Source organism: Gadus chalcogrammus, chromosome 8 (genome assembly GCF_026213295.1).
Source record: "Gadus chalcogrammus isolate NIFS_2021 chromosome 8, NIFS_Gcha_1.0, whole genome shotgun sequence".
In the NCBI taxonomy this organism is placed as follows: domain Eukaryota; kingdom Metazoa; phylum Chordata; class Actinopteri; order Gadiformes; family Gadidae; genus Gadus; species Gadus chalcogrammus.
The window spans coordinates 16540856-16568484 of record NC_079419.1 but is presented as its reverse complement, the minus strand read 5'-3'; the positions used below and the strand labels follow the sequence as shown (position 1 = coordinate 16568484).

At 45.7% G+C, this 27629-nt stretch overlaps 3 protein-coding genes and 1 pseudogene across 4 annotated transcripts in view; 1 reads left to right on the top strand and 3 right to left on the bottom strand.

Moving 5' to 3' along the window:
- Nucleotides 1–659: 659 nt before the first annotated feature.
- Nucleotides 660–5571, bottom strand: LOC130387607 (dehydrogenase/reductase SDR family member 12-like; annotated as a pseudogene).
- Nucleotides 5572–6196: 625 nt separating this feature from the next.
- ap1s3b (adaptor related protein complex 1 subunit sigma 3b) lies at nucleotides 6197–10976 on the top strand. 2 transcript variants are annotated; one of them, XM_056596454.1, is made up of 6 exons: nucleotides 6197–6366; nucleotides 7942–8120; nucleotides 8366–8474; nucleotides 8724–8861; nucleotides 9834–9895; nucleotides 10205–10976. In XM_056596454.1, the coding sequence occupies exons 1-5, from the start codon at nucleotides 6364–6366 to the stop codon at nucleotides 9873–9875; spliced, it is 471 nt and encodes a 156-aa protein (XP_056452429.1). In that variant the 5' UTR covers nucleotides 6197–6363; the 3' UTR covers nucleotides 9876–9895; nucleotides 10205–10976. The 2 variants fall into 2 exon arrangements, with proteins under 2 accessions (XP_056452429.1, XP_056452430.1); XM_056596455.1 differs by lacking the exon at nucleotides 9834–9895 and having other exon boundaries at nucleotides 6200–6366; nucleotides 10205–10975.
- A 224-nt stretch (nucleotides 10977–11200) lies between these two features.
- scg2b (secretogranin II b) lies at nucleotides 11201–14204 on the bottom strand. The gene is made up of 2 exons (XM_056597318.1): nucleotides 14065–14204; nucleotides 11201–13534 (listed from the first exon to the last, which is right to left on the bottom strand). Exon 2 carries the CDS (start codon nucleotides 13519–13521, stop codon nucleotides 11623–11625), a length of 1899 nt encoding a protein of 632 aa, XP_056453293.1. The 5' UTR covers nucleotides 13522–13534; nucleotides 14065–14204; the 3' UTR covers nucleotides 11201–11622.
- A 10035-nt stretch (nucleotides 14205–24239) lies between these two features.
- Nucleotides 24240–27629, bottom strand: part of acsl3b (acyl-CoA synthetase long chain family member 3b) — a 9975-nt gene continuing 6585 nt past the window's right edge. The window contains exons 10-14 of the mRNA XM_056597543.1: nucleotides 26824–26898; nucleotides 26367–26558; nucleotides 25990–26104; nucleotides 25399–25556; nucleotides 24240–24911 (exon numbers count right to left, since the gene is read on the bottom strand). Coding sequence (XP_056453518.1) covers nucleotides 24754–24911; nucleotides 25399–25556; nucleotides 25990–26104; nucleotides 26367–26558; nucleotides 26824–26898 — 698 coding nt within the window. The 3' untranslated portion in view covers nucleotides 24240–24753. The remainder of the gene's footprint in view (nucleotides 24912–25398; nucleotides 25557–25989; nucleotides 26105–26366; nucleotides 26559–26823; nucleotides 26899–27629) is intronic.

Here is a 27629-nt window from a genome sequence, read left to right as displayed (position 1 = left end):
ATTTTTGTCTCTAGATCCGTAATCCCCAGTGCTGCACTAGTGCCAATTATTGTGCACAGCTAAAGTTATGCAACTGTGTGCCCATTTCAAGGGTTTGCGTGGAAATTTGAAGAATGGTTATTCTAACGGCTTGTTGTGACGTGCCACACTGATTCATTTATTTATTTTTTACAAACAAAAGGTTTGAAATTCTGTTATTCTGGTTTGAACAAAATATGCATCAGGTAAAGTAAACATTGTACGCCTTTTTTGTGTAAATTTGAAGTTAATATCAGTTATTCCAACTTTACCCTTGGGATAAGGACATTTGTTACAGACACAGGTCTGTTTTTTGGGTTGCAGTGCTGCCATTTGTTGCGTGCATAAATTGATCTTGTTGCTTACTGCTCCAGCATGTTTCCATGACGACTTGATGGCCAACCATATGTCACCTATTATGCCTTCTGCGTGCTCTGTAGTGTGCGTCATAAGCGACACCACTGCTTAAGGTAGCATCGAGATCTAGGAGTGATGTTGTGAAAGTGATAGCGTCATGGCAAAATTTTATCCATTTGTTTTGCAATCCAGTTTTGGCCAATGCACTATTCCAAAGGTCCCTATGGTATCATTTGGTAATTGAATCGGAGCACAGAGGACAGTGACAACAAACAAGAGCAAGACATTTAATCTGAAGGTTTTTCTGTTCAACCGAGCGAACAACCTTCAAGTAATTTATTATTGAGATGACACAAAGGGCATTTGTTGATCTTAATGTAATAACTGTTGGGTGGGTCTATACGAGCTGCTGGGCCTCCAGCGCCCGCCTGGGTTCTGTGGGGCTGCCTTGCTGGGGGTCCGCGGGCTTGGGCTGTGGCTTGGTTTTCTGGGCCAGGGTGTCCAGCTGAGCTAGGAATTTCTGGACGTCTTTGGTAGAACTGTAGGTCCAAGCCATAGGCAGATGGGTCGGGACAACCTTACGATCTGGAAATCAAAAGAATTGTCAGAATGTCATGGTTGTCCCAAAAGCTTTAGAAATGTATACACTGGGTATTCACCCATTTAAGAAAATAAGCACTAAGCAAATATGCACTAAATTCATCCTATGTGAAAAATGTCGGTGTTGCAGAAGTACAGGACAGTGACAATTAAATGTAAAAAGTAACACAAATCTTCTAAATGAAAGCCTTAACAATATATATTTACTCAATATGAGTGGTAGAAAGGCAAACTTAACCTGTATATGTCAGATATGCATGGACAGTTGAGGTCCACCTTGACTAATTTGCTTTGCCTACTATTGACAGTGTCTTAAATGTCCAGTGACAATCCGTGCACTAGGGGCGGCGAACAGGTCGTATTCTCTTGATATATATTGCCCACCTTGGTAGAAGCTGCCGCTGGGTGTGGCAGCAGCTGCCCCGGAAAGAGCCAGCCACACCACAGTGTCTGCTCCTTGGACCGCACAGAGTACGCAGACGCTCCCCCATCATCTGGCGGAACTGGGGCATCGACCCAGACACGGCTTGGAGTGAGCAATCATATGGAACAGGAAGCCAGACATTGCCGTCACTACTCAGTGTGTGTGTGTTTGTGTGATGTGAGAGGGTTCGAGAGTGAATATAATGGTCAGTAAAACAACATGAAGGTAGGAATCAAACTTATATGAAGGTAAGGTGGCTCGGGATGTCCATTCAGTATTTATGGTAATGATATATACTATTTATATAATGGTTTTCCTTCTATACAAATACAAGACCAGTATGTGTGCCATTTTGTGGCTTCTTTTACCCAAAGTGTCTTGTATGTATGAGGTTGCATACACTTGGATTCACAATGAAAGTGAATCCTGAATAGAATCTCAAGCAGTGAACACAACCGCCGTCCACATGAAAGGAGAGTTTAAATGAAAGCTGAAGCAGATACCACAGACAACACACTCTCAAACACACACACACAGAAACACATGGGTGCAGAGACAAAGATGCAAAGGATCCCATTATCTTGGTAGACACAAGACACATCCACAAGTACCAACGCACAGTCACTCACAGAACGGCATATGTGCTCTTGCACACACTAATTTAACAAAGGCTAACTATACGTAAGGACTCATGGTGTTTTGTGTGTATGCGCAGGCTTGTCTTTCTGTTTCTGTGTCTGTCTGTCTGTCTGTCTGTCTGTCTGTCTGTCTGTCTGTCTGTCTGTCTGTGTCTGTCTGTCTGTCTGTCTGTCTGTCTGTCTGTCTGTCTGTCTGTCTGTCTGTCTGTCTGTCTGTCTGTCTGTCTGTCTGTCTGTCTGTCTGTGTGTGTGTGTGTGTGTGTGTGTGTGTGTGTGTGTGTGTGTGTGTGTGTGTGTGTGTGTGTGTGTGTGTGTGTGTGTGCAGAGGAGGTCCTCACCTGGTGTGTCAGCCCACCCAGGGTGCATCACAGAGAAGTGGATGACGAGGTTGGTTTTGGCCCAGTGTTCTGTGAGCACCACCTGCTGTCTCTGTGAGGAACAACATGTTGTGACCATAGCATTGATCCATAGACACTCGTGCATGGAGCTCAGCTCCTTGCACTTTTTTTTAATCATTTTTATCATTGTTCAATTGTTGAGGTCTAGTGAAAATACCCAGCAGATAGTTTCAGAAAGGGTTAAGGGCTAACCCTAAATGAATCACTTTGGGCTCTGGAAACTTGTGATGGCATTATTGATGAGGTATATAACTTCATATGAAAGGATAAGTTCTGGACTAAATGAATCATTGAATCATCAATTACAGTTTACTCATGCAGAATATCACTGGAGCTGGTTGACATCACCCTCTATACCTTGTTCTGGGCGTAGACCCGGGCGCCCTTGAAGAAGTGCCCCCCCAGTGACTGGAGGTTATGGGGTCTGAGCCGCTGGACCAGCATGCCTCCCGAGGACACGGTGATCTGGCCACCAGAGGAGGAGCAGAGAGAGAAAGGACCCGCTGTGTTTGAGCTCACACACCAGCCACGGCACGGCGAACAAGACTCACATTATGGCGTCACGAAGCTGGAAGATAAGCTCTTTGTGCGCATCTAAGTATGAGTGTTTGTGTGTACGTGTGTGTGTTTGTCTGTGTGTGTCTGTGTGTGTTTTTGCGTATGTGTGCTTGTGCATTTGTGTGTGTGTTTATGTACCACCCTAGGACCTCGGCTCTTCAGGAGGAGAGGGATGAGGCTCTGGGTGAGGATGTAAACTCCTGGGGGGGGGGATTGGAGAGACGAGGATGAGGAGGATGGGGAGGGAAAACAATGGCCTCTCTAATAGAGATTCTGAAGCAGGCGCTTTGAATGCAAACACAGTGTGTCCAATCTATCGGATGCTTGACTAAAATCAAATAGAAGTCTACTTGGCTGAGCTAAATGTTCATATGTTTCATATTGAGAGATATACAACGATCCAATATCAAATCAAACGTGCCACGGATATTAAAAACATCTGTCACTTAAATTGGGTAATAATCCCATGATAAATTTGTTCTGTAAAATCGGGATAGGTTACCAAGTTATAGGACTTTGTTATGATTCTGCATGGCTAGTGGTATATAACAGTATCAGTACATCCCTATGTTCTGCCCAATACAAGAGAGAGGAGAATATTCTTACCCAGAGTGTTTGTAGCAAAGTTCTTTTCAAGTCCATTGGAGTTCATCTCTCTCTTATTTACAATACAACCTGCGTTGTTGATCTGACAAAACAAAACAAAGATTGCATGACTGAAAAATGTGAAATACAGATCATCCACGGCCTAGAGTTTGTAAAATGTTGGATTCTTACCAGCACATTTAAAGAGGGGTACTGCCTCTTGAAGTTCTCTGCAAACTCCCACACTTGGCTTGATTCCGACATGTCCAGTATGTGGACATGTACTTCCTGAACACATATGTAGTCAGCGCCAACTTTTGTATCCTTTTCTATACTAGTCCAAAGTTAATATTTGTGGTCCATATTTAATATACTAAGACATTTCAATTTAAATTTGAACACAAGAAATGTATATGCATGAGCATCAAACATCTTGCATATATGTAGACACATGCACGACATCTGTATGTCTTTAAGTTAATATTTCAGATTCTAAAAATGCTGAATCATCAGTTTTAACTACTAAGTGATAGTAAAATAGACTTACTGGGTTGCCAGATTCCCTGATAATCTCTGCCCTAGCCACCTCAGCTTTATCCTTGTTCCTACACACCATGTGGATGGTCCCACCTGGCAACCAAGAAAGGGTTGGACATGATCATATGTTGTTTAGTTTAGTAAAAATAACTTAAGGTACTGAGTAGTACTTATTTATCATCATATGTCAAGGAACAGTCATTCCTTGAAGAAAAGTATTTGTTGATGATTAAAGGTGTCATATTATACCACCAGGTGTGCGTGTGATTAGCCGATACAAGCCGTTCTGAAATTCAGCCTCTTCTGACATCACAAGTTGGCGTTTCCACCTAAATGAGCACCGTTTGCTACAGTCCACTTCGTAGGCTGCTAGACTGATCTATCCACACATCTAGGTGGACACGCCCACTTGTGTCCAAGACCCACAATATAGAATGACTCCTCTCAAGTACGCATATCTCAGAATAGTTACAATACTGCAAAGTTAAAGTACCCCAGTATCAACCCCTGCTATATACCCCACACATTCCAAAGTGCCCCCCCGTCTCCATGGGCGTACCTTTCTTTGCGATAGCCATGGCGGTCTCTTTACCGATGCCACTGTTAGCTCCAGTGATCATGAAGGACCTCCCCACAGCAGACACAACGAGGTCTTCCACTACAAAGCCTCTAGACGCCAACTGGTACCCATCTCTGAAATGGATCAGGGAACAGGAAATATTTTACATTTTATTGACCTGTTGAAAGCCGACACAACAAAACCTGTGCGAGTCGTGAACTGTTTTTTGAAAATGGAAACTTGGAACTCCTTTGAAATGTGTTTGCTATTGATTGTACAGGCGTAAATGACAAGGCACTTCAGCTGTGAATAGAGCTATTGTATTTTGAGGCAAAGGCACATGGTGTGTGTGTGTGTGTGTGTGTGTGTTTGTGTGTGTGTGTGTGTGTGTGTGTGTGTGTGTGTGTGTGTGTGTGTGTGTGTGTGTGTGTGTGTGTGTGTGTGTGTGGAAGTGAGTATGTAAGGATGATTCTCGTTTTCAAATGTGGAGTATAGGAAAGTTTTCTTTATGTTCAAATAGCAATTGGTGCAAACAGTAGAAGTACATTTCCTTTATCTTAAGGTGCATGTTAATGAACAATTGGTGCTTAAAGTATCAGAAGATTTGAAATAATATTTAGGTTCATATTATGTATCAATTAGTTCTAACAATATCAGTTATTTTATCCTAAGGTTCATATTAAATAATAACTGGTGCAAATACAAGCAAAACTCAACACTCAACTCAGCACCCAACACCACCGCCTCTGATTTCCTCCGAATGCCTGAAACTATCTATTCCAGCAATAAAAAAGAAGCTATACTTACAATACATCATTGGGAGGTTAAAACATGGACTGACCTTGTATACTCCTTTATTCCTTTTAAAAACCACATGAGATTTCTGTACAGAGACATGGCTTGTCATCAGTGAACGCCCAGAAAAATGTGGCTTTGACAGTAAGTGAGTGAGAAGGAAGGAGAAAGAGGTCAGTCGTCAGTGGAACTCAGAAAACAGATCAACCCCTCAGGCCAATGAATATCGTAAATGCTGTGGTGGACCTTAGGAACGAACTGCTCTCTGGCGACTCCAACCGGAATAACCAGGTTATGCAGTCTACCTGTGGCGTTTAAATAGATTTAAAATGTTGAGGTTAAATGTAAAATTGTATTATGTTCCGAACATAATTCAATCAATTGTTTTTATGTTGTAAACGTGCAGAAGTTCCATGGCGGTACCTATTTGCAATTTAAAATACATTGTTGCCACCCTCATTGAGACTCGACCTGTGACCAATCCAGCAGTTCAGCTGACATGACGTGGACGTGGATTTCTCGGAGAGAAGAGCTTTCAAAATCCAAGGGTCCGAACGTATGAACGTACAGTGGGTGAAACTTTTCTCCGTTGTCAACCAATCAGTGGTTGTTTCTTTCTCCTTTAGAGATGCACCCACTAGACGTTCGAAGCAGTCATTGGTTTGAACCGGAGCGAGATGCCGCCCACTGTACGTGCGGACCCTTGGATCGTCTCTCCTAACCCTATCGCAGGTACGAGGGAGTAGTTAGGCGACTTGCCCACTTGAGTGGACGCAGCGCAAGAACTATGCATTTCACGAGACAAGTTGACCCTTATTAAGGGTATAATTGTTGCTGCTACAATTTTTTTTAACATTTCTTTGTACATTTTATATCACCAATTCAAACGTCAAAATGGTAAGTGTACCCGTCGTTCTACGTTTGTTTGTTTGTGGGACTTTCGACGACGGTGTCTAGGGCAGTTCACCTGTCGCTGACAGATACTATGTCTGCTGCGGAAAGGAAGATTTCGATCAGCGATCAAACACTTGACACGCTTTTATTCCCACTAACCCAACTCGGGATCGGCTACCTATAGCGACACATTTCAAACATTACGTGTAACATTACTGCACGAATATCTAGCGCGATAGTTTTTTATTTCCTCAAGCTTTGTGAAACAGGTTGGGTCGCTCTACCAGAGCCCGCCCCCCGGTAGCTGAGAGCAGGTAGCCTACTCTGCCTCCATGAATGAAACCCGATCTTGGTCCAGAGAAACTAGATATAAAGGCTGCTCTGGGTCGGTGGTGACCTCCATAGGCGTTGTATTTGACATATAGGACCAACCATATTATTTGTAACATCTGGCAGCGTTGTTGTCTTTATTTATTGGGAGAGGGTATGGACGTTAAGTCAAATCCATAGTGCCGAGGACTATGCTTGAGGAGTTCGCTCGTTCACTTATCTTTGTGAAGTCAACAATGAAAGGAAGAACAAAGGAAACTGCAGAAGTCCGGTTGTCAACTTAGAGTCGCACCAAAAGGTTAATTCTGAGCTCCATAACCATAACAAAGCGAGGAAACAAGCGTCCAAAACATCCTACCATCATTTGGAAGGCCTCTTGAAAGAGGATCTCATGACAAAATATAGGTTAACACCAAAAGACTAAGACTGTTTTTCTTTTTTGTCAAATTGTTTGTCAATTTTGACGCAGTTGCTACGGAGCCACTAAGTTACATTGTGTCATTATTTTCTTGATGCGTGACTCTCAACAGGGGTATTTTTGCCCTCGAGGGATCCCAGGGGGCAGGCCCAGGATTACTAAGAGTGAAACTTCAGAAATATGGAAATATAACAGCAATGGCAGGAATTGTCGGTTTCTTTTTGTAAAAAAAAAAAGATCCAAAGATGTATCCATCTCCAAAATGATGGTATAACATCAGCAAGACCTTTAAACTCAGTTATATTCTGAAATTATTCTCTATAATGGATTATCATCTCAGGTGTGAGTCGATCTGTCTCTGTTTCTGTTGTCACCCATGCCATCCACTGTTGTTACCCATGCCATCCACTGTTGTTAGCCTAAACGAGAGAGAGTGTGGTTTCATCATAAATTCCCACATTTGGCTATACTTCAGATACCCTTGAATCATTAAATGGTACGGTATTTTAAAAAGATAGTTATTCACTGTTCTAGGGAGTAACATTTGCTTCAGAAAGATTAAGGGAGTACAGCAATCATAAATTCACAATCTATTATGAGAGGCCAATATTGATACTGATAATTTATGTTAGAACATCTGCCATCTTTACAAACATGAATGACTTTCCACATCCTAGCAGATTTCCCCTGATGTGTCTCTACCATGGCAAAGGGCCACCACACTGAGGCCCTCTACTGAGGGTGTCACCCACTAGGCACCCATCCCTCCCACACACACACAGCAGCACATAGATCTCTAATGTCATCGCCTTCTTCTTCTCGGCCGTTAGATGCACTTCCTGCTGCTCTTCAGTCGCCAGGGGAGGCTGCGTCTGCAGAAGTGGTTCACACCCACCCCGGAGCGGGAGAAGAAGAAGATCATCAGGGACATGACTGCCATGGTGCTGGCACGGAAACCCAAAACATGCAACTTCCTGCACTGGATGGACCTGAAGGTTGTTTACAAGAGGTGAGTATTTCCCCGATTAACACAGGGTCCAAAAAATTAACTTGGAGAATGTGTGTTTGCCAACCGGAGGGAAAAGCAATCTGCCGGCCAGCTAATGGTTTAGTATGTAATCATTGGCTTGTGGCAGAAGGACATTTTCGGACCTTGTGTAATGTTCCTTCAGTAGCTTACGCCGTTGACAAAGTGTTCTCTTACTGATGGCTGTTTGCATTAACTCTACTCATTGTCACTTTTTTTCACCTCAGGTATGCCAGCTTGTTCTTCTGTCTGGCCATAGACGACCAAGAGAACGAGCTGCTGGCTCTGGAGATACTGCATCGCTATGTGGAACTACTGGACAAATACTTTGGCAATGTACTTCATTATAATATGCATTTTTTGGCAATGCGCTTTATCATAATGTTGTTCACCTGTAAAATTTCATCTGAATAGCTTTAAAGTTTTTATTTTTTATAAATTCAAGATAGAAAGATAAGCAAATTATTTGAATGTTAATGATTTCCCAAGGTAGTGACTTCCGTGGTTATTTTGGGCCATGTTTGTGGTCAGACAGTGGACTGACTTGCGATGACGTAACCAGAGGGGGGTGGTGCCTTCTTGCAGGTGTGTGAGTTGGACATCATCTTTAACTTTGAGAAGGCCTACTTCATCCTGGATGAGTTCCTGATTGGAGGGGAGGTACAGGAGACCTCCAAGCAGACGGTGGCTCGTTGTATTGAGGCTTCGGACATGCTACAGGAGGTGAAGCACACACACACACTGGCACACATGCTTATTTTATGACACACACTTTCACACGCACACAGATACAAGGAACTCATTTTCTTTGGCTCTGCATCTGGGATTTTGTAGCAATTAACTGCAATATGTAATATTCTTGGATTTCTGTGGTATCTAGCAGGAACTAGGGTTGTCACGCTACTTGACTTTTAATTTAAGGCAGTGTAGTATACAGCGTAACTATCACAGTACCAAGCTGTGTTATTATTTCGGACAGTTATTCTTGTGATTAACATTCACATGAATACTTACAATAATACATTCTGGACACAGACAATTGTTGTGGAACAAGGATGATGTCATTGTAGGTATATTGTACTGTACTGTTGAACTAACGTGCAACCCTAGTAGGGCATTAGTGGTATTGACAGAAGTATATTAACTGATTTTGTTAATTGTTTGAAACATCAAAACACTTTAAATGGGTTCTTGGCGTGCCTCTCAATATGATTTCTTTATTAATCTTTGGATTTGATCAAAATTTTCTTCCCAATTCTGTATACTTTTGAGTTATGTTGCAAGTGTTGATAATGTGTTATCAACACTTGCGTGTTGTTAAGTGTTGTTAATTTGAACAACTTCTGTGTGCTGTGTGCTAGTGTTTCTTCTAATAGTGAACAGTGGTTATTTGGAAGGTCCAAATTAGCTGGTGTTTCTATCTCTCTCTCTCTCTCTCTCTCTTTCTCTCTTTCTCTCGACCGCTGCCAACATAGTTGCGAGCGAGAGACTGAGCAGCCTACGAAACTCATGCCGTAGGTTTAGGCTCTGACTGGTATTCACTTCTCGCTTGGTCGCTCCTTGCTGTATAGCTGAGTGTGTTACCCCTCCAACCCCGCCCCCCCACCCCACTAGACAAAGTGTGACTAACACAGAGTTCTGTCTCTCCATCTCGAAGTGCAGCCCTGCCATTCATGTTTGATTATTATGCCTTAGGATGACAACAGTGATTGGTATGATGTGGAGCTCTTTGGATGACCTTGAATATGGACAGCAAGGTTAGAGAAAGCTCTGCTTGTGTTAGTGACCGTGTGTGTCCAACTCTCTCTCTCTCTCTCCCTCTCTCTCTCTCTCTGCACTACATTAGCAGGTGATGGTTAGATGTGTGGCAATGGAATATCAATTAACATATTTAGAGTGTGGTTACTATGTGTTTTCATATCTATCCCCCCCCCACACACACACACACACACACACACACACACACACACACACACACACACACACACACACACACACACACACACACACACACACACACACACACACACACACACACACACACACACACACATATTTATTTCCAGACCATGGAGGAGTACATGAGCAAGCCCGCCTTCTGACATGTGGAGAGAGGGAAGACACTGGCAAAGGATCGTGGGTAGTGAAGTCCTGTAGAGGAAGAGACTGAAGCCGAGTAAAAGGAGACCATTAGTTACTTGTTTCACTCATGCATTGTTGTTACGAAGAAAAATATATATTGTAAGTGAATCCTGGTTTGTCTGTGTATTTTCATCCTCCAGTCTGAGGTATGAATTACTGAAAGTGTGTTTTTTTTTTCTGTGTTAACATTAATTTGAGGCGATGCTTGTAATCAGGGAACTGTACAATTGTAACATAAATTTGCTTTTTAGAATGAACTACTGTTGGTTTGAAATAGGCTACTTAATGCTGTATTTACTATATTCCCATAAAAACAGATTCATTTCTCAAACACTATCAATCATCAAATCAATAATAACATGTGTCAGAACCTGATTATTAGGATGATATTTGCATTCAAACTGCTTTTGAAATGTTCTAATTTTATGTTTTTCTTTCTGGTTTGTATTTAATGATGTGCCTTACCTTAAATTACTTGTTATCCGAAAATGGCACGCTTTCAAATTTTTAACTCACACCGTGGATGCAATTAGCTGCTCATGTAGAGTTTTCAAGATAAAACACTTTAGTCTGTAGAATAATGAGATTTGTGTGTGTGTGTGTGTGTGTGTGTGTGTGTGTGTGTGTGTGTGTGTGTGTGTGTGTGTGTGTGTGTGTGTGTGTGTGTGTGTGTGTGTGTGTGTGTGTGTGTGTGTGTGTGGGTCATTGTTTTTGCACTGTGCAATGTACAATTTATACAAATTTTTGGGAGCTTATTAAAACCAAAGTATTTTGTACCACTGCATATATTAATTTTTCTATTATGTTCTTCATGCTTACACAAGAGGGATAATATAACATTTCTTAGAATCACTTTATGGTTGTGTACTGATCGTCGGGGGTTGGTGTTTCAATTAATAAGACAAACGAGACGACAAGAGGAAAAATAATACCGCTGATGCTTTATTAATCTCTGACCACACATTATTTAACATGTACAAAATGGTTTAAAAATGAGCATATATAGCACAACAACTGGTAGGCCAACAATACAGAGCTTTGCAATATGAAAGGGTTGGAAGGCAGGCGACGGTCTGATTTGAGATTTGTAAATAATTTGAAATAATTATAACATCGAAACCACGAACCCTGAATATATAACGAGTCACAACACCACTCGCTCACAGCCCCGTATGCTCATAATATACCGGCTATATTTCATATAATAGAACTCTGTAATGTAAACTAGATCACGTCCACCAGACAGGTAATTGGTTTTTTTAAACAGTATAAACATATCATATTCATAATTTCGACCGATGCTAGCCTTATTATTTCATTTGTTCTCGTGCTAACTGTCGGGCTACATTCCTGCCATTTGTTTCCCGCGCGGTTTCTCCTCTTCGTTCACAGTTTGTGGGGCGGACGTCTTGTCCAGGGCCTCCTCCTCTGTACTCTGGTTCTCTGTGGGGCTGACGCTATCTTCTGGTTCGCCTTCCAATTCTCTTTTGGCAACTTTCTCAGTGTCCACTTGGTCTAGGTAGTCTTTCATGGCCTGCTCGTATAATTCGTACGGGAACGGTCCTTTGCGTTGCGCCTGCGTGTCCCGCTTGGAGATGGGGTTCGGGTACTCGGTGAGGATTTTGGCGGCCAGGTAAGTCGTCACCTCGTCTTCTACGTCATCGTCGTCATCGCCAATATCTGACCTTTCTCGTTTGAAAGGCATTTTGTTGAGCTCGGATAAGAATAAATTCTCCCGGCGCCCGGAGGGAGAGGAGACTTTAGCTGGGGCCGGTGCTGAGTTTGCAACCGAGACGGATTGCGCAGGCACTTTATCCATGGATGAAATGGGCTTTGCTGGTCTCCGAATCACAGGATACTCGTTACTAATGGTCTCCACGCCGATAATGTCCAGGAAGTCTTCTCTGTCCATGTCCTCGGGGGGAGGTTTATTCTTCAGCGGCAGTCTGCGGCTGTAGTACCGGATCTTGGGTGTTTGGCCGGACCGGTACGGGGGGGACGCTTGGGGGTGGCGGTGCAGCTTTCTTATCTCCTCTGTGATCAGCATATCGATCAAGTCCTGAGGAGGCACGTGGAGCTTCAGCGAGAGCTGCAGCAGCTCTTTAACCGTCCGGGGGTCCAGGATGGAGGGGCGGATCAGCCTCTTCTGCTTCTGATCTCCGGTCTGATCTCTCTTCTGCGTCTGGTCGCTCATCTCCAGCACCTTCAACAGGTAGTAATCCACCAGCTTTGTGTCGTCATCGGAGTCCTCTTGGTTCTGGCTCGCCCGACGCTGCAGCTCCTCCCGCTCTAACTCATCCTGATCGGATCCGTCCGGCAGGCCTCGGTCGAACTCCTCGTGGCTCCGGTTCTCCACCTCCTCCGTCTCCTCCCGCTCCTCCATCGGTAGCCAGTCCTCCCCTCCGGCCACGTCCTCGTATGCCAGGTTCCTGGGGTTGAACATCTCCTCCTCCTCCTCCTCCTCCTCGTTGTCCCCTCCGGCCAGCTCTCTTCTCTGGCCGGTGACCGTGGTGGGCATCCTCCCCAGCTCCTCGAAGATGGAGCGCAGGTTTGCGAGGCTCTGCGGCGTGTACTGCTCGTCCAGGTCCTCCGTGGCTCTCTTGTACGCGTCCCGGTTCTCCTCGTCCTCGAACATCAGCGGGTACTTCTTGTGGGGTCGGGGGAAGTTCCCGAACTCTGAAGGCGGACTCACGGGGCCGCCGGGGCCGGTGCCGGTGCCGGTTGCGACGCCGGTGCGATGTCTGTAGGCGCGGCGGTCGTTTCTGGGTTCGGCTGCCGCGGGTGCCGGCGCCGGGGCGGACTGGGCGCCCCTCCCGGCCTGATCCTGGAGGGTCTTCAGCAGGGCTTTCACCAGCTGCTCGGCGGACACATCCGGTCGGGGCGGGGGAACCTGAGGCTGCCCGTTAGCGGCGCCCTCGTCCTGGAGCGAGGCGAGCTGGAGTAGGACGCGGAACTTGTCCACCTCGTCGTAGTCCATGGGCTCGTCTCGGCCGCCGCCGCCGCCGCCGCCACCGGCGCCACCGCCGCCGCCGTTCCGCTGTTGCTTCAAGTTTTCAATGTATTCCAGGGCTTTCATCATGTCGGAGTTGGGCGGATAGGCAGCGGGGGGTGCTTCACCGCCGTCCCCGCCTCGGAAGCGGTGGTGGCGGGGGAGCGAGGCGCCCGGCCCGACCCAGGCGTGGAGGAGCAGGGCGAGCACTGCGGCCCCCCCCGCGGGACACTTCAGGTGGAGATGCAGCATTATAGGCGATTACCTGTAGAGAGGGGAGGACGGAGGAGACGGGGTTAAAGTGTGGTCATCACAACTTTGAATGAACGCAGTTGAAATGTTTTTTTGATTCAACATATTTCTTGACGTTTTTTTTTTACGATTAACCTCAACATAAGAGAGGATAATGTTGTTTTAAAAGAAGAGAGGATCGCTTGGCTGTTGCGAAGTGATACGCTACGCACAGCCCAGGATGAGTCACACTTTGCGTTGTTATTGGCGATCTACCATCTCGATCCCATCCCCTTTTCTCTCAGACAATAACGGATAAAAAAAACATCCTTTTAAATCTAAAAAAATACATATTCGTTGACACTGTTTGGACAAATCACAAAGAAATGCTTTGACCATGTGAACAATAGAGTTAAACATTATTCGTTAAGCACGAATCGAGCACGAAATGTCCTGCGATCAGCGAACGCCGTCCTCCTACGATCGCTTACCCTAATCTACTAGACATCCATTGTGATTTTCAATGAATGAAGACAAAAACAACCCAGCGTGTGAGCGTCTTACCTTTGGTAATAAAGCTTAAGCAGCAGTGAACGCGTGTGGCATCTCCCTCAGAGCGCGGATGTTCTGCTGTCTGTTCAGCACTTGGACAGCTCCCCCTGCGTTATATGAAGCAACACCTGACCACCGCGTCATCGCAGCACACACGCAATAGCCCGCCTGAGGAATCCATATCCATGATTCAGTCTAGATGATATGGAATACCAAGAAGCCCTCCCCGGTTATAAATAGCACCAGCCAAGTGGTTTGTTCCCCAGCATAGTCCTTCTCTTTACTTTCTAACGACAAGAAAGAACCCGTGTTCACCGTCGAGATGGATGTGATTGTTGTGGTTTTGGTATAAGATCATCTCTAATCATTTACAATAGCATTAAGACGTATTGTATGGTTTACACAATGATACATCACAATCAACCATAAAAGCAAGAAAAAAGGCTTGTTGTGCAATGTTATGTTTATTAACGTCCGTATAGAAAAAGCGCAGGGCATAGTTATTCTTGTCTGGTCTTTCTTGTCTGATTTTAGGACAGACATGTCACGGCAGATACAGAGTTAACCCCCCAGCGATGACTCACGCGCTACAACCACCACCTCGGCATTGCTGTCGCAGTTCACTGTTCTCTCTGCGGGGAGAGAGAGAGGAAGCGATGAACGCAGCGCACGGACCACCAGCACCGGGCGCGTCTCCAAGCACCCAAATAAGAACCCCCGTCATCAGATGTCAAAACGATTTCATCCAAAGTTATGGTGTAGGCTGTACAAAGTCAAAAGATTAAACAGGCCATCTGTGGAAAAGTTTGTCCCCATCCCACACTGGTGTGATGCTTGAGTGTGTTGAATGAATTCTTTACACATGGGCAGGACCAGGTGACCCTAGCAGATGGCCTGCTGGGATTATGTCTCCACTGATTCCCCCCAAAAAGAAGGTGAGTCCCCCCAAACATCATGGGTTCTTCAATTATACTGAACGAAGACACGTACAGAAAGGCTGTTGTATTCTGACCGTAACCTGTCCTCCCTTTCCCTCAACATTCCATTGAGATCAGATGCCCCCCGCCTCTCTCTCTCTCTCTCTCTCTCTCTCTCTCTCTCTCTCTCTCTCTCTCCCTCCCTCTGACGTCCCACACCCATTCATATTTCCCCGGTTGCTCCCCTGCAGCAGCCGTACGCTCTGCGTCTGTGCCTGCCCAGATGCCTGTCCTACCAGAGAGAATCGTTCTCTTCCTCTTATGAGAAAAACCTCTGCCATGTTAAAGCATTTAGCGTTAACACCAAGCGTTGGCTTCTGTGTATGTCAAGGAGAGAGAGAGAGAGAGAGAAGGAGAGAGAGAGAGAGTGAGAGGGGGGGGAGATAGAGGGAGTGTGTGTGAATCACGGACGAGTGATGCTTGTTGTTGCCTATTCATTGAGTCTGCATTACTCCTCTGACATCACACCATTCATAAAAATGTACAACCTTGTGTTTGCATCCTTCTTTTTATCTAGATTTCTATTCATCTATCTATCTATCGATCTATATCGATCTAAAATTTCCCTGAGCTGCAAACAATTATTTGTGGGTATTGAGCATTTACTAGACAGATAAGAGGGAACCTATAATTGCAACACAACCTCAATGAAAAATAAGGAACTGGCAGTAGATATTGTCCCTCAGTGACAAGGCAGAATATTAAGGCACATGAAAATGATGTTAATTCAAAATAGAGAATACAATACGTCAGCTATGTTATTCATCTCTCTCTTAATCCCTGTCTCTCTCTCTCTCTCTCTAATTACATCTCAGAAGGCTTGTTCATTGCCTCAGCCTCACCTCTGTAGATCATGTCTCCTGCGTCGTCTGTGTCTCCGCGAGAGACAGCCTCAGAAAACAACGCCCCTTGTTTACCCTCGCGTCAATCAGCGCTGGAAGTGAATAAATCAATCCCACACATGCAAGTACATGCACATCTAGACACACACACACACACACACACACACACACACACACACACACACACACACACACACACACACACACACACCCACACACACAACACACACACACACACACACACACAAACACACACACACTATGATACACACACACACTAGCAAAGATGTATACAAATGCACACATATCCACGCGGATCCACCCACACACACTCCCACACAAAGAGCTCCTCGGCATTTCTGCAACAAGTGCTTGCGTTCTCGTTAATTGGATTAATTTCCACAGTACTATACTTTCAACGAGGAGCCAAGGTTGGCCAAGTTTGTGAGCTTTTTAGACCAATGACGTCTGTGATGGCATTGCAGTCCACTAATGTGCTTCTTTTCAGAAAGGAAAATGCTCCATAAAGCCCTGAGTTTAAGCACCTGGCTACCGACAAGGGACAAATGAAACTTCCCTTTCATTTCCTGGCCTCTTTCTCTCTCTTTATCACTCTCTATCAGGCTCTCTCTTTCTATCTCTCTTTGTCTTTCTTCTCCCCCTCCCCCTATCCACTACACCGTGCCGAGGAGGAAGGGGGTGTGGATAGGCTGTCAAACGCCTGTTGTCATGGCTCACCTTCTTTTGAACCACCGTCGGCATGGTTACGCTGCTTCACAACCGCCTGTTGTCGCATCCCCACCTTGAATTCCCTCGACCTCCCCTCCCCCCCCCACAAACCCTTTCCGTAACACCTCCCGCTTCCTCCCCCCTCCACCCTCCCTCCCTCCCATCCCCGTATGTGATTTTTGTCACCATCAACGGCTTCCCCCTCCCCTGGCCCTTAAACACCGTCTCACTTCCTTATCTTTATCGTATATTATCTGGCCATCGCCACCTGTCCCAGCATCCTGCTGTTGTTGTTGTTGTTGTTGTCGTTGCTGCTGCTTCTCCCATAGCCCGTTGAATAAGGACAATGATGGCATGGCTCTTGGCATTCAGAAGGCCCTGGTGGCTAGTAATGAGGAACAGAGATGAGGTGATTATGTTGCCAGAAGGGGACATGACTGGGGCAGGCCATTAGGACAGCGTTTGGAGAGGAGAGGCACATGGTGGTAGAGGAGTAGCCCTGTCTGCTGGGTAGGGAGGGGCGGGGGGCAGGTGAGCAGCGAGCAGGTCAGCTGTAGCCGTTATAGTTTGAAAAGGGCACATCTCCGACTCAGGGCTGGGGGCAATGTGTAGAGGAGCCCCCTCTGCAGTACTGCCTCCATGAGGAGAAGGAGGTCAGGGCCATGCAGAGTAGCTCCTCAACGCTCCTGCATCCATGGACGTCCATTCTTTCTTCTTCCAAGACTCCATCGACACCACCTCCGGCGAAACATTATGTCCTCATGGCTTTCAAAGCACATCTGATTGTGTGTTGGTGTGTGTGTCTGTGTGTGTGTGTGTTACCTCACCACTCACTCTCTCAAGGTTATCACTTCTCTCAACCAACCCACGTAGAAATACTTTTTCTGTTTGTCAATCTGCCTGTGTGTGCTGCTCTACGCTGTTTGCTGGCTACCTTCCTGAGGCTTGTGAGCTAGACTACATGCTATTAATTGTATGTGCCTACAGACCCAGTAGTGTGTCTGCAGGAAATTATTGGATGTATGCTGCTGGCTTTCAACTCTTGGCATCTTTTTTTAGCCCCTACCCCCTTTCCTCAAGAAGCTTTAACTTTTCCTAATTTTAAATAAAAACTCTGAATGACTTGGTTAAATAGTACCCCCCCAGAAAACAAACTAATCTCCTTCCACTTTCATTTCACTTCATTCCTCTTCTCTTAAGTCTCCCTTTGAATCAATCAACCGCTGTCTCCCTGGTCTCTCATAGTCAGTCTCTCAGAGTTATATTTTAATTCATAACCGCCCTTCTGTATTTCCGTGTGTGCACAAGTGTGTTTTAACCTTGGTTCAGTGTGCGTGACTCATCGCTATTCAAGATACTGCATGTGTGTATCTGTGAGAGTTTGTGTGTTTGTGCGTGTGTTTGTGTGTGTGTGTGTGTGTGTGTGTGTGTGTGTGTGTGTATGTACGTATATATGTGTGTGTATGCATTTGTGTGTGTGTGTGTGTGCGTCTGTGTGTGTGTGTGTGCGTCTGTGTGTGTGTCCTTATGTCTGGGTTTGTGTGTGTGCGCACGCACGCGAGCGTGTGCATACAAATGCACACAAGCCTATTTGGGTGAGTGTTTATGGTAAGGGACGGAGCCTGACGCACGGCCTGACGTCATGGTAACAGAGAAAAAGGGGCAGGAAGGGAGGTATGCTTCTGGATGAAGTCTCGCTGGAGACACGGCTTCAGCCGAGCAGAGAGAACACTAATTGGAAACCAAAGTCCATCTCCGCAACAAAAATGTCTGGAGGATGGCATTCACCCCAAACATGGCCAATTAGGCTCATGCATGTAGGGATAGATTCATTAGCGCTACACATTACGGTTATCATGCATTGTTATGGTATAAGAGGTGTTGGTGTGTGTGTGTGTGTGTTTGTGTATTATCAGACGGGGGTAATGGCGCTGGGGAAGGCTTCAAAGCAGATCCTGTGCTCACCTCCGATTGGTTATGTTTCATGAGGCTACGTTGCTATTTATACACTGCCTCGGGCTCCTGGTTGTCTGAGCGTTTTGTGGTATTTTGTGTTCATTAAAGTCTCACTCTTTTCTTTTTTACTTCTATCTATCTGTGTCATAATGCTTCCTCTGCTAGAGATTTAGTGGAGGATTTAGTGTCTAAGGAGGATGGTATCTGTATGGTAGGGACGTGGACAAACTACTTTTTATACTTTTTTTTTTACAACTTTTATTCACGTCTCACTCCTTCGAATGTACGATTATCTTCCTTTGCCTGCTATAGATCATAGATTGTTATTGTTTATTATACGTATAGCTTGGCTTTTTGTAAAAACAGCATCCCAGCAATGCGTCCACATTCTGTATGTGAGTACCGTATCTCACCGGCCACAGAGCCATCAGCGAGGGAGCCACACCCGGTGTGGGATTGAGAAACAATCATCACGCTGTCGTCTTCTTCGCGGTTCACGTCTTTCTCCGGCTCTCTCAAACACCACTCTATCCCTGCCTCCATCAGTCTACCACCAACCACTTAAGCCTGGGTTGCCTCCTTTAACTTGCCCCTTATATTTCTCTTTCAATCTATTTTTCTCCTCTCTTCGTTCTTCTGCCTCTCCTCTCCTCCTCCTCCTCGCCACTCCCTGTAGGCTGTGTGACGACACCGCCCCGTCCACCCCTCAACACAACCCCCCCCCCCCCCCCCCCTCCCTGCAACCTCTCCTCCACCCCTCCCTGTTGCTATAAATACCCTCCGTCGGTGAGTCATGGTCCCCAGACGTACCATTGGCTGCCTCTTCCCTCCCTCCCTCTCTCCCTCCATCCGTCAGTTCATTCGTACTTCACTCCTCCTCCCCCGCTCCTCGTCCACCACCACCACCACCACCTCCACCCCACCGTCCCCTCTCCATCCATCAGACTTGCCTGCGGACCGCCACACGCGTCGCACGCCACCCCCGCCCTGGCTGTGGTCCTGACACCTCTCTCTCCCTCCATCACCATCACCACCAGGCGTCGTGACCACAGCCTGACCCAGGGCCCTGGCGCCTCGCCCGGGCACAGGCCGCCACACCCGCTCAAGGTCGGCCTGACCACGCACGCCGTCAACTGCTGACCAGACGCCCGGTGCTTGGACTGTTGCCCCGGACAACATATGGGGAAGATAAATGTAGAAAATGTGCTTATTAATGATGGAAGTAATAAGGGATTCCTTCTTGGCTTTTAGGGTAAGATGTCAATATGAAATAATGTTTTATTATATATATATATATATATATATATATATATATATATATATATATATATATATATGCATAACATTTTTATATCATTAATGTATTTCCTATTTAATAAATATTTATAACAGTTATAGGTCAATTCCATGCAACCTGTCTACATCAACAAAGCTTTAAAATTAAATGAGCTATCTAGGTGGCCAGGCACATCAAAGGCTCATCGATGACTACGCATCCTGCGTACACTCCAGAACAGACCATAGGTTCATCGCTACCATTAGCTGGTCCTTGACCAGTTCAGTAGAAACTAGTAACTCTTATCGGAAATTGCTTTGGATTTTGTCCTTGTGTGTGTGTTCTGGCTTCATATCTCACTTTCGGCCCGGGCTGTAAATATCAGGGGTATACCGGAGTATATTTGCAGGATTAGTAAATAATGAGTTTTATCTTCCCGAGGCGTTGCCTCAACCTCCTCCACCTCCAGCTCCGCCTGCAGGGCAGAGGGCCAGCGGGCTGCAGTCCATCTCCCCACCCTCCTCCTCCCCCTCCTCCACCCCCCGCTCTGTGCTCACTGGCTCGTGGCCGAGAATGTTGGGAGTGTGCACGGAAAAAAGTATTGATATCAATGAAATCTACCATGGACGTTTTTGAGCAGTTCTGAGTCATAACGTGAAAGAGATCGAGAGAGGGGGAGAGGGGGAGAGGGGTAGAGGGAGAGAGAGAGAGAGAGAGAGAGAGAGACACACACACACAGAGAAATGTATGAATACATATTTATGCAGACCAAATGAAAATAACAACAGCATTAACATGCCCAAATGCACTACAACATACATAATATATTTCCCTGACTTTTCGCTCTGTTATACTGCTGATTATATCTTTTAGATATTGCCTTTCTGGTTCTTTGCGTGTTTATTTGTCTGTGTGTGTGTATGTGCGTCAGAATAACCTTTTAGGCTAATGCAGGAAGCAGTACGCCTCTGAGTCACACACACACACACACACACACCCACACACACACACACACACACACACACACACACACACACACACACACCCACACACACACACACACACACACACACACACACACGCAGCAGGTTCTGAGGGCTGGATGGAGGGCGTGGAGAGACAGGAAGGCATCTGTCTCTCAGCGTCTCTCCTCGTCCCCCAGCTTGTGTGGCAGTAGACAGCCGACTGGTCCCTATGGTTTCTCAGATCGGCTGGCTATTTGTTATTGTTGTTGTTGCAAGGGAAAATGTGTATGCAATGCTCATTGCTGCAAAGGTTCTGACCAACGAGCAGCGAGCACAGAGCTCTGACTTTTACTGTTAGAGGACGGATTTGTGAATCAGATTCGGCATAAAGCCTCTAAATGTATACTTTTCATAATGGAAAATGTTATTTTTTGTGGATAGGATTTCCCATGTGGCCCAATCACGTTGACATTATTTTGAGATGAACAAATGAACTCAAGCAACAAACCCCATAAGGGGCGCTATCATATTTCAGACAGAATACAAAAGTGTCACCAACTGGTTGATAACACGCATGATAAAACAATTATAGAGACCACAGTTAAATTCTACCAGAGGATTGCTTGCAAAAAAAGAGCAAGCATTGTGTCAGAATGCTTCCCTCAGCATCAGAGCTACATGGATTTGAGCATGGATTACTTTACTCCACCACGATCATAGATCAGCCATCTTTTCCTGAAGAAAATAGAAGAAGCCTTTGTTTACCAATGTTATGAGCCGACTCCCATAACTGCTGTTTTTTTTCTCTCGCCATCTCCCTCACACACACCCCTCTTCATGGCCGTTGTCGCCATAGCAACTGTGTTTCCAGAACTCATGATTCCAATCAAGCTCTTGAGCGCATTAGTTTCACATTGAGGCTGATTGAATGCACAGGTGTTTCAGACACAGTCATTAAACCATCACATCGTTACTGGCATACCTCCTGGTCCCACCCACACACAGCAGAAGTACATGCGCATATTCACGAGGGCACACACACACAGACACGTTTCAACCAAAAACACTTAGACAGGCAGCATAGTTTACAGCACAAAGCTTTTTATTTTCATTACACCATTTGCAAGGCCAAATTACAAATAAATAAGGAAAGAGACACGACAGGCAGTCTGAATGGGGAAGCCCGTCTCAACAGGGTGCCACTCACTTACACCAAACGAGAGGGATACAGACCCCTAAAACTGGTCGATAAAGAGCATTAAATAGGTTTTTAAAAGAGTAAAGTTTTCAGGGTGTACAAATGCTTTTGCAAACTTTGATCTTCACTTCCTGCCTCTAACGCATCCTATTTACAACGCAAGTTAATAATCCACATAACAATAGGAGTGGTGAAAAATTCACTTTTACACCGCACGTTGCTTTTGTTTAGAGTCAGTAGTCGAGTCAGACACACCGCTACACGCGGTCTATCGCTCTCTCCCGCTTAGAGTCTTCATTATGTTCAACACACGCACATACACACGGGGAGCGCTTCACATTCCTTTTGGAGGACCCACGAGGAACTCATGTGCGTCAAAAGGCAACTATAGCCACCTCTGGTCGGGCAGAGGAAAGCAGCAATGAGAAACAAAGTGTGTATACGACCTCCTTTGGAAAGGTAAAGGAGGGGGGAAAGATATATAAAAAACAGAACCAACACTCGACAGTATTTTTATTATAAGACGTGAAGCCTGAGAGAGCAATGTCTCAGTCTTCAGCGTATAATAATGTTTTACCTTGGGTGTGGTACGACAGAAGCTAACGTACTTTCCCATCGGCTCGAGCGTCTTGGGAGTTTAGGGTGGGGGGGTATTATAAAACAGAATCGGTGATATCGTTCAACCGCCAGTGAGTTACAGTTGTGTGTGTGTATTCTTCAGTCAACACACATTGCACATAGACATATCATACACACTAAGTCAACCTTAGAATCACCTTGGCTAGTGTTCTCACATAGTGGTCTCTGGGTATGGGGCCAAACATATCTTTAAGACAAGTCCAAACACAGATACATATTTTTATTCTCACGCACTATGATCTTATTCGGAGGGAATTCAGTCTCATATTTACATAAATATAATCCATATTCAAATGTATTGGTAAATCTGCACCCCTTTGTTTACTTTTAAGATGCAATTTCATTCTTTACAGTGGCAATAGTACTTTTATGTTTTACTTGACACGACACATTGGCTCCAACAGCACTTTGTAAAACGCCCGTACAGATTGGCTATATCTAGCTAGTGTGTCTCATCTACCATCCACATCACATTGTTTTCCTGCCATCGTACAGACCTCTGAAATGTAAACAATAAAGCCATGACATCCATACATTATGGAGTGGCTGAGGCATTTTTCTTCTTTTTCCGATTACAAATTTTGGCTAAATATTGCACATTAAATTTTTTTTTTTTTTTTAGAACTCTAGGTAACAGTAATATAGGCGACAGTAACTAGACCTATGGTCAAAACAAGATATTACATAAACCTTGTGCGACGAGAAGCAGTCAGAAGAGCGACCCTGGAACACTTGAATGCACAGCGAATGAAGAAGGAGAATTAGAGGCTCACTCATGTGTCAAAACATATCTGGGCCTGCCGTGGTTCCTATGGCGACCTTAGCGATACGTTAAAGTCGGATTCTTAAGGAGTTGGCGGTAATAAACCAACACAGGACCGAAATGAACCCGAGTCCTTCCTTTGCAAGGGATTCAAATCAAAAGTAAATGGGCCTAGTCATGTGATCCATGGCGTGGGGCGCTGCTGAGACAGGAAGTCCAGGGGCCGCGGAGGAGAGATCGGGTTGCCACGGCCACTCGGTGTTAGAATTAGCTTATTATTAGTAGGTTATATAAAGACTATATAAAGAGGGCAGACGACTTGCTCCATGACTCCTTCAAGTGACTTGAGCAGGTAAACACACAGTTGTAAAAAAGATGTTGGGACGCAAGTAGGTACTAATGGAGCAAGGCTATCACAAAGAACGGTTTTACAAAAGAAAGAATACCAGTCAATGCAACAGGAGTAAACAAGGAGCACACTGGGGAGGGGCCGAACGGTTTAAAAAACACACATTAAAGGACAGGCTTGTGATCAATCTCTCATGGCTTTACAACGCTGGTTCCTCAACAGGGAAATTAATTATCAAAAAGGGCTTTCCAGAATAACAGACCAGTAAAAAAACAACAACACACATACCTCTTATCACCCAAAAAAATATAAAAGCAACAAATGACAACAAGGAAGAAAACCGCTCCCATAATCAGCCAACAGAGTAAGACATCCCTGCATGAATTCAACCTGAATTGTGAATTAAAGCCAAGAGAGTTTCCTAAACACAACCTCCCCCCATAGTGCCCCCCCCCCCCCCCACACACACACACACACACACCACACACACACACACACACACACACACACACACACACACACACACACACACACACACACACACACACACACACACCTTTTTCTTTCCTCTGGGGTTGTGCAAGTCCAAATCCAACCATACATTCCCTGCTCGCGTTTATCTATGCGTTGCCTTGGTGTCATGGCAACCAGATAAGCTACATGGGCCAAGGGAAGCTGTGCGGGCACCCTGCATGGGACTATGTGTGTGTGTGGTTGTGTATGGTTGGCTGGTGGGGGGCTAAGCGTCGTCGGATGCCCTGCTACCACTTTAAGTCTGGAACGAATATCTCTCTGCAGGATTCATGTCTTCCTCCCCGTTTTGATCCAAGCTGTTGGCTGGGAAGCCAAAGAGAGGACGTGTGTGTGTGTGTGTGTGTGTGTGTGTGTGTGTTAGGAGTGTACGAGCTGTTCTGTGAACTAGGCGGCCATGTAGTCCGGGGAAGTGGCCTGTGTGTGTGTCTGTGTGTGTCTGTGTGTGTCTGTGTGTATAAATACGCGCGTGTGTGTTATTTGCCGCCGTACATCCTCTCGATGTCCTCCTGATAGTGGGACTTCAGCTCCTTGCGCTTCAGCTTGAAGGCGTCGGTGACCAGGCCCGTCTCCGGCGTCCACGCCTCCGCGCTCAGCCGGATCTTCTTGGGGATCTCAAAGCGCTCCAGCTTGTCTGCATCACATCAGACAGAACACCACAGTCAGTCAGTCAAGGCGCTCTATGCAATACTCTGCAACCAAATGGATGTAGTCATGGCTAGGGTGCTCGACCTCTCCCAGGCTGAAAGGTGCTGGGTTCTATCCCACGTTCCCTCGGATTTAGAGGAAGAGCTCCCAACTGATTCTCTCTTTTCCAATAGTCATTAGGAAGAGAGATTCAAGCGTTCTAGTACATGCTGATCCGCCCTGTAGGCATCGCTCTTCAGGACCATTATTCTTAAAAACATTGAGATTTTTCCTTCCTCCATCCCTTCCTTCCATCATTTATCCTTCCTCCTATCTATTCAACCTGTTTCCTTCCTCCTCCCTCCCTTCAGCAATTCATCCTTCCTTCCTTTATCTTTCTATCTTTTCCATGTGCTTCCTTCCTCCTCCCTTTTTCGATTCCTGCTCCCATGAACCCCCCCCCCCCCCCCCCCCCCCCCCCCCCCCTCTCCCACCTGAGACGGCGGCCTCGGTGATGATGCGGAGGACCTCTCTCTCCATCTCGGGGTTGTTGCAGATCTCCTCCCAGCTGCCATGCACCTGCCGCTGCTTGGCCAGGGCCATCAGCTGCTTGGGGTTGGGCACCACGAAGCTGATGACGTACGACTCCTCACTGGGGCCACAACAGACAGCTTTGTTGTCACCGGTTACATGATTTAATTCATCAATTAATGAATGCATGAATGATTTGAGGGAGAGGGAGAAGTAATGAGTGAAAGAGAGCTATTTGATGTTTTTTTTCCCCAGTTGAATTAATTAATAAAGAAAAAGAGAGAGAGAGTGATTGATGAGTGAGTGAGCTTTTTTTAGCAGATGAATTAATAAAAACCAAGGGAGAGGAACGAAGGAGAGTGAGATGAGTCACCAGCTGAACAAAATAAAAAAAATAGGAAGCGAGGAAAAGAGGTGTGAAAGAGAGAGAGGATGTGTGTCAGAGTAAGAGGGATAAAGATGAAAGCGCTCAATGCGTTAAAGGGAGAAAGACATGGAGCGAGAGAGAGCAAGGGAGAGAGACCAAAGCGCTAGAGCCGCTCTGTTCCGGTTACCTGTTGGCGTAGGCACAAATGTTGTCGATGAGGGAGCAGTTCTTCAGAACCGCCTCCACCTTGCCCAGGGACACGTACTCTCCTGCCTGCAGCTTCACCAGGTCCTTCTTACGGTCTACAGGGGAGCAGAGAGAGGCTGTTGGTTCATACTGCGACAGGGTGGTGTAACAAAGTGGCACACTGGCGGTGTGACACAGTTAGCCCCATGGAAACGCGTTCTGGGAGCAACAAAGGATCATCTGTTGTATGCTTCTTTAAAAATCAAAACCTGGGTGTTTTTGTGATAATGCCAGGGAAGGTTCAAGGGTGTCCGACTGTTTTCTTTATTTTAATATATTTATATATTCTGCGATGGAAGTTATTTTGGTTTTTCTGACCGATGATCTTGAGGCAGCCGTCGGAGTGGAACTCCCCGATGTCGCCCGTGCAGAACCAGCGCTGGCCGCTGTCGTCCACGAAGAAGTCCAGGCGGTTCCGGGCCTCGTTCTTGTAGTAGCCCATGGTGACGTTGGGCCCCCCGATCAGGATCTCCCCACGCGGGTTGGGCTTGTCTGAGCTGTAGTACCCTCCTGGAGCATGGAGCATAGAGCACAACCTTCTAATTAATGGGATACTGGGAACTCAAAGAGGACATCTGTGTTTGCTTATTTCTGGTCTTTTTCCTCAAGAAAACTGCTATAGTTTATACGAAGAGAGGGGAATTAAGCCAGAGTAGCATTGAGTCGGACTGGCTCTAACCGGGTCGCTACATAATGCGTCATGGGTGTGGTTGGCGCAGTTGCAGGCGGGGCCACCGAGCCTGTACCGTTCTACTGGTTCATCTGTCGGACTCACCCTCTTCCCAGTCTTTCAGGGAGAACTCTGAGCACACCAGAGGTGCACCGACCCTCCCCGTGCTGTAGTCCCAAGCTGAAACAAACACATCGTGTAAGCACAGGGAACTGACACAATCACACACAGGGTTTCTCAGAGCGAAACAAAGTCGAGCTCAGCTATTTGGTCCCAGATTCTGCTATTAAATTCGTGTCTTTGTGTCGATATAAATCACACCGTTTTATTTGAATGTCCCTTGCCACACAAAGTGTTTTTAAATAAGGCCAGATCCTGTTGCTTTGTACGTCAACAAAAGAGCAAAAAGGGGAAATCCAAATTGATTACATCAACGGAGTTATCTGAATAAACCTCCCCGATTCCGATAGCGTATCAAAAGAGCACGGATAAGGGTTGCTTAGCAACAACAGCCGGTACGCTGGGGCTCTAGGGACAGAATGGGCCGTTTTAGAGATGTGTGGTATTCTTCATTGGAGGAGTCATCAGTGCCGGCTTATTCCAGCCGCAGCTGGAATAAGCCGGCACATAAATAAGGGTCGAGCCCCTTGAGATACTGTCTGAACAATTGAGTTGAAAGTTTAATTTAGTAAACACATAATTCAGACTGGAGCAGGTGGACAACTCCCCCTACATATAATCTCACATGATTGGCAGTTCCTTTACCCAATCAAAAAAAACAATACACAATAGAAATTAATGAATGTTACTGTCGTTTTCTTTATGTTTTGTTTTAAGCTATCAACCTGCCAGGGCTTTAAGATGATGTTTAGCCTGCATGGCTAAATCTGGCACATTTACACTGACTCTGG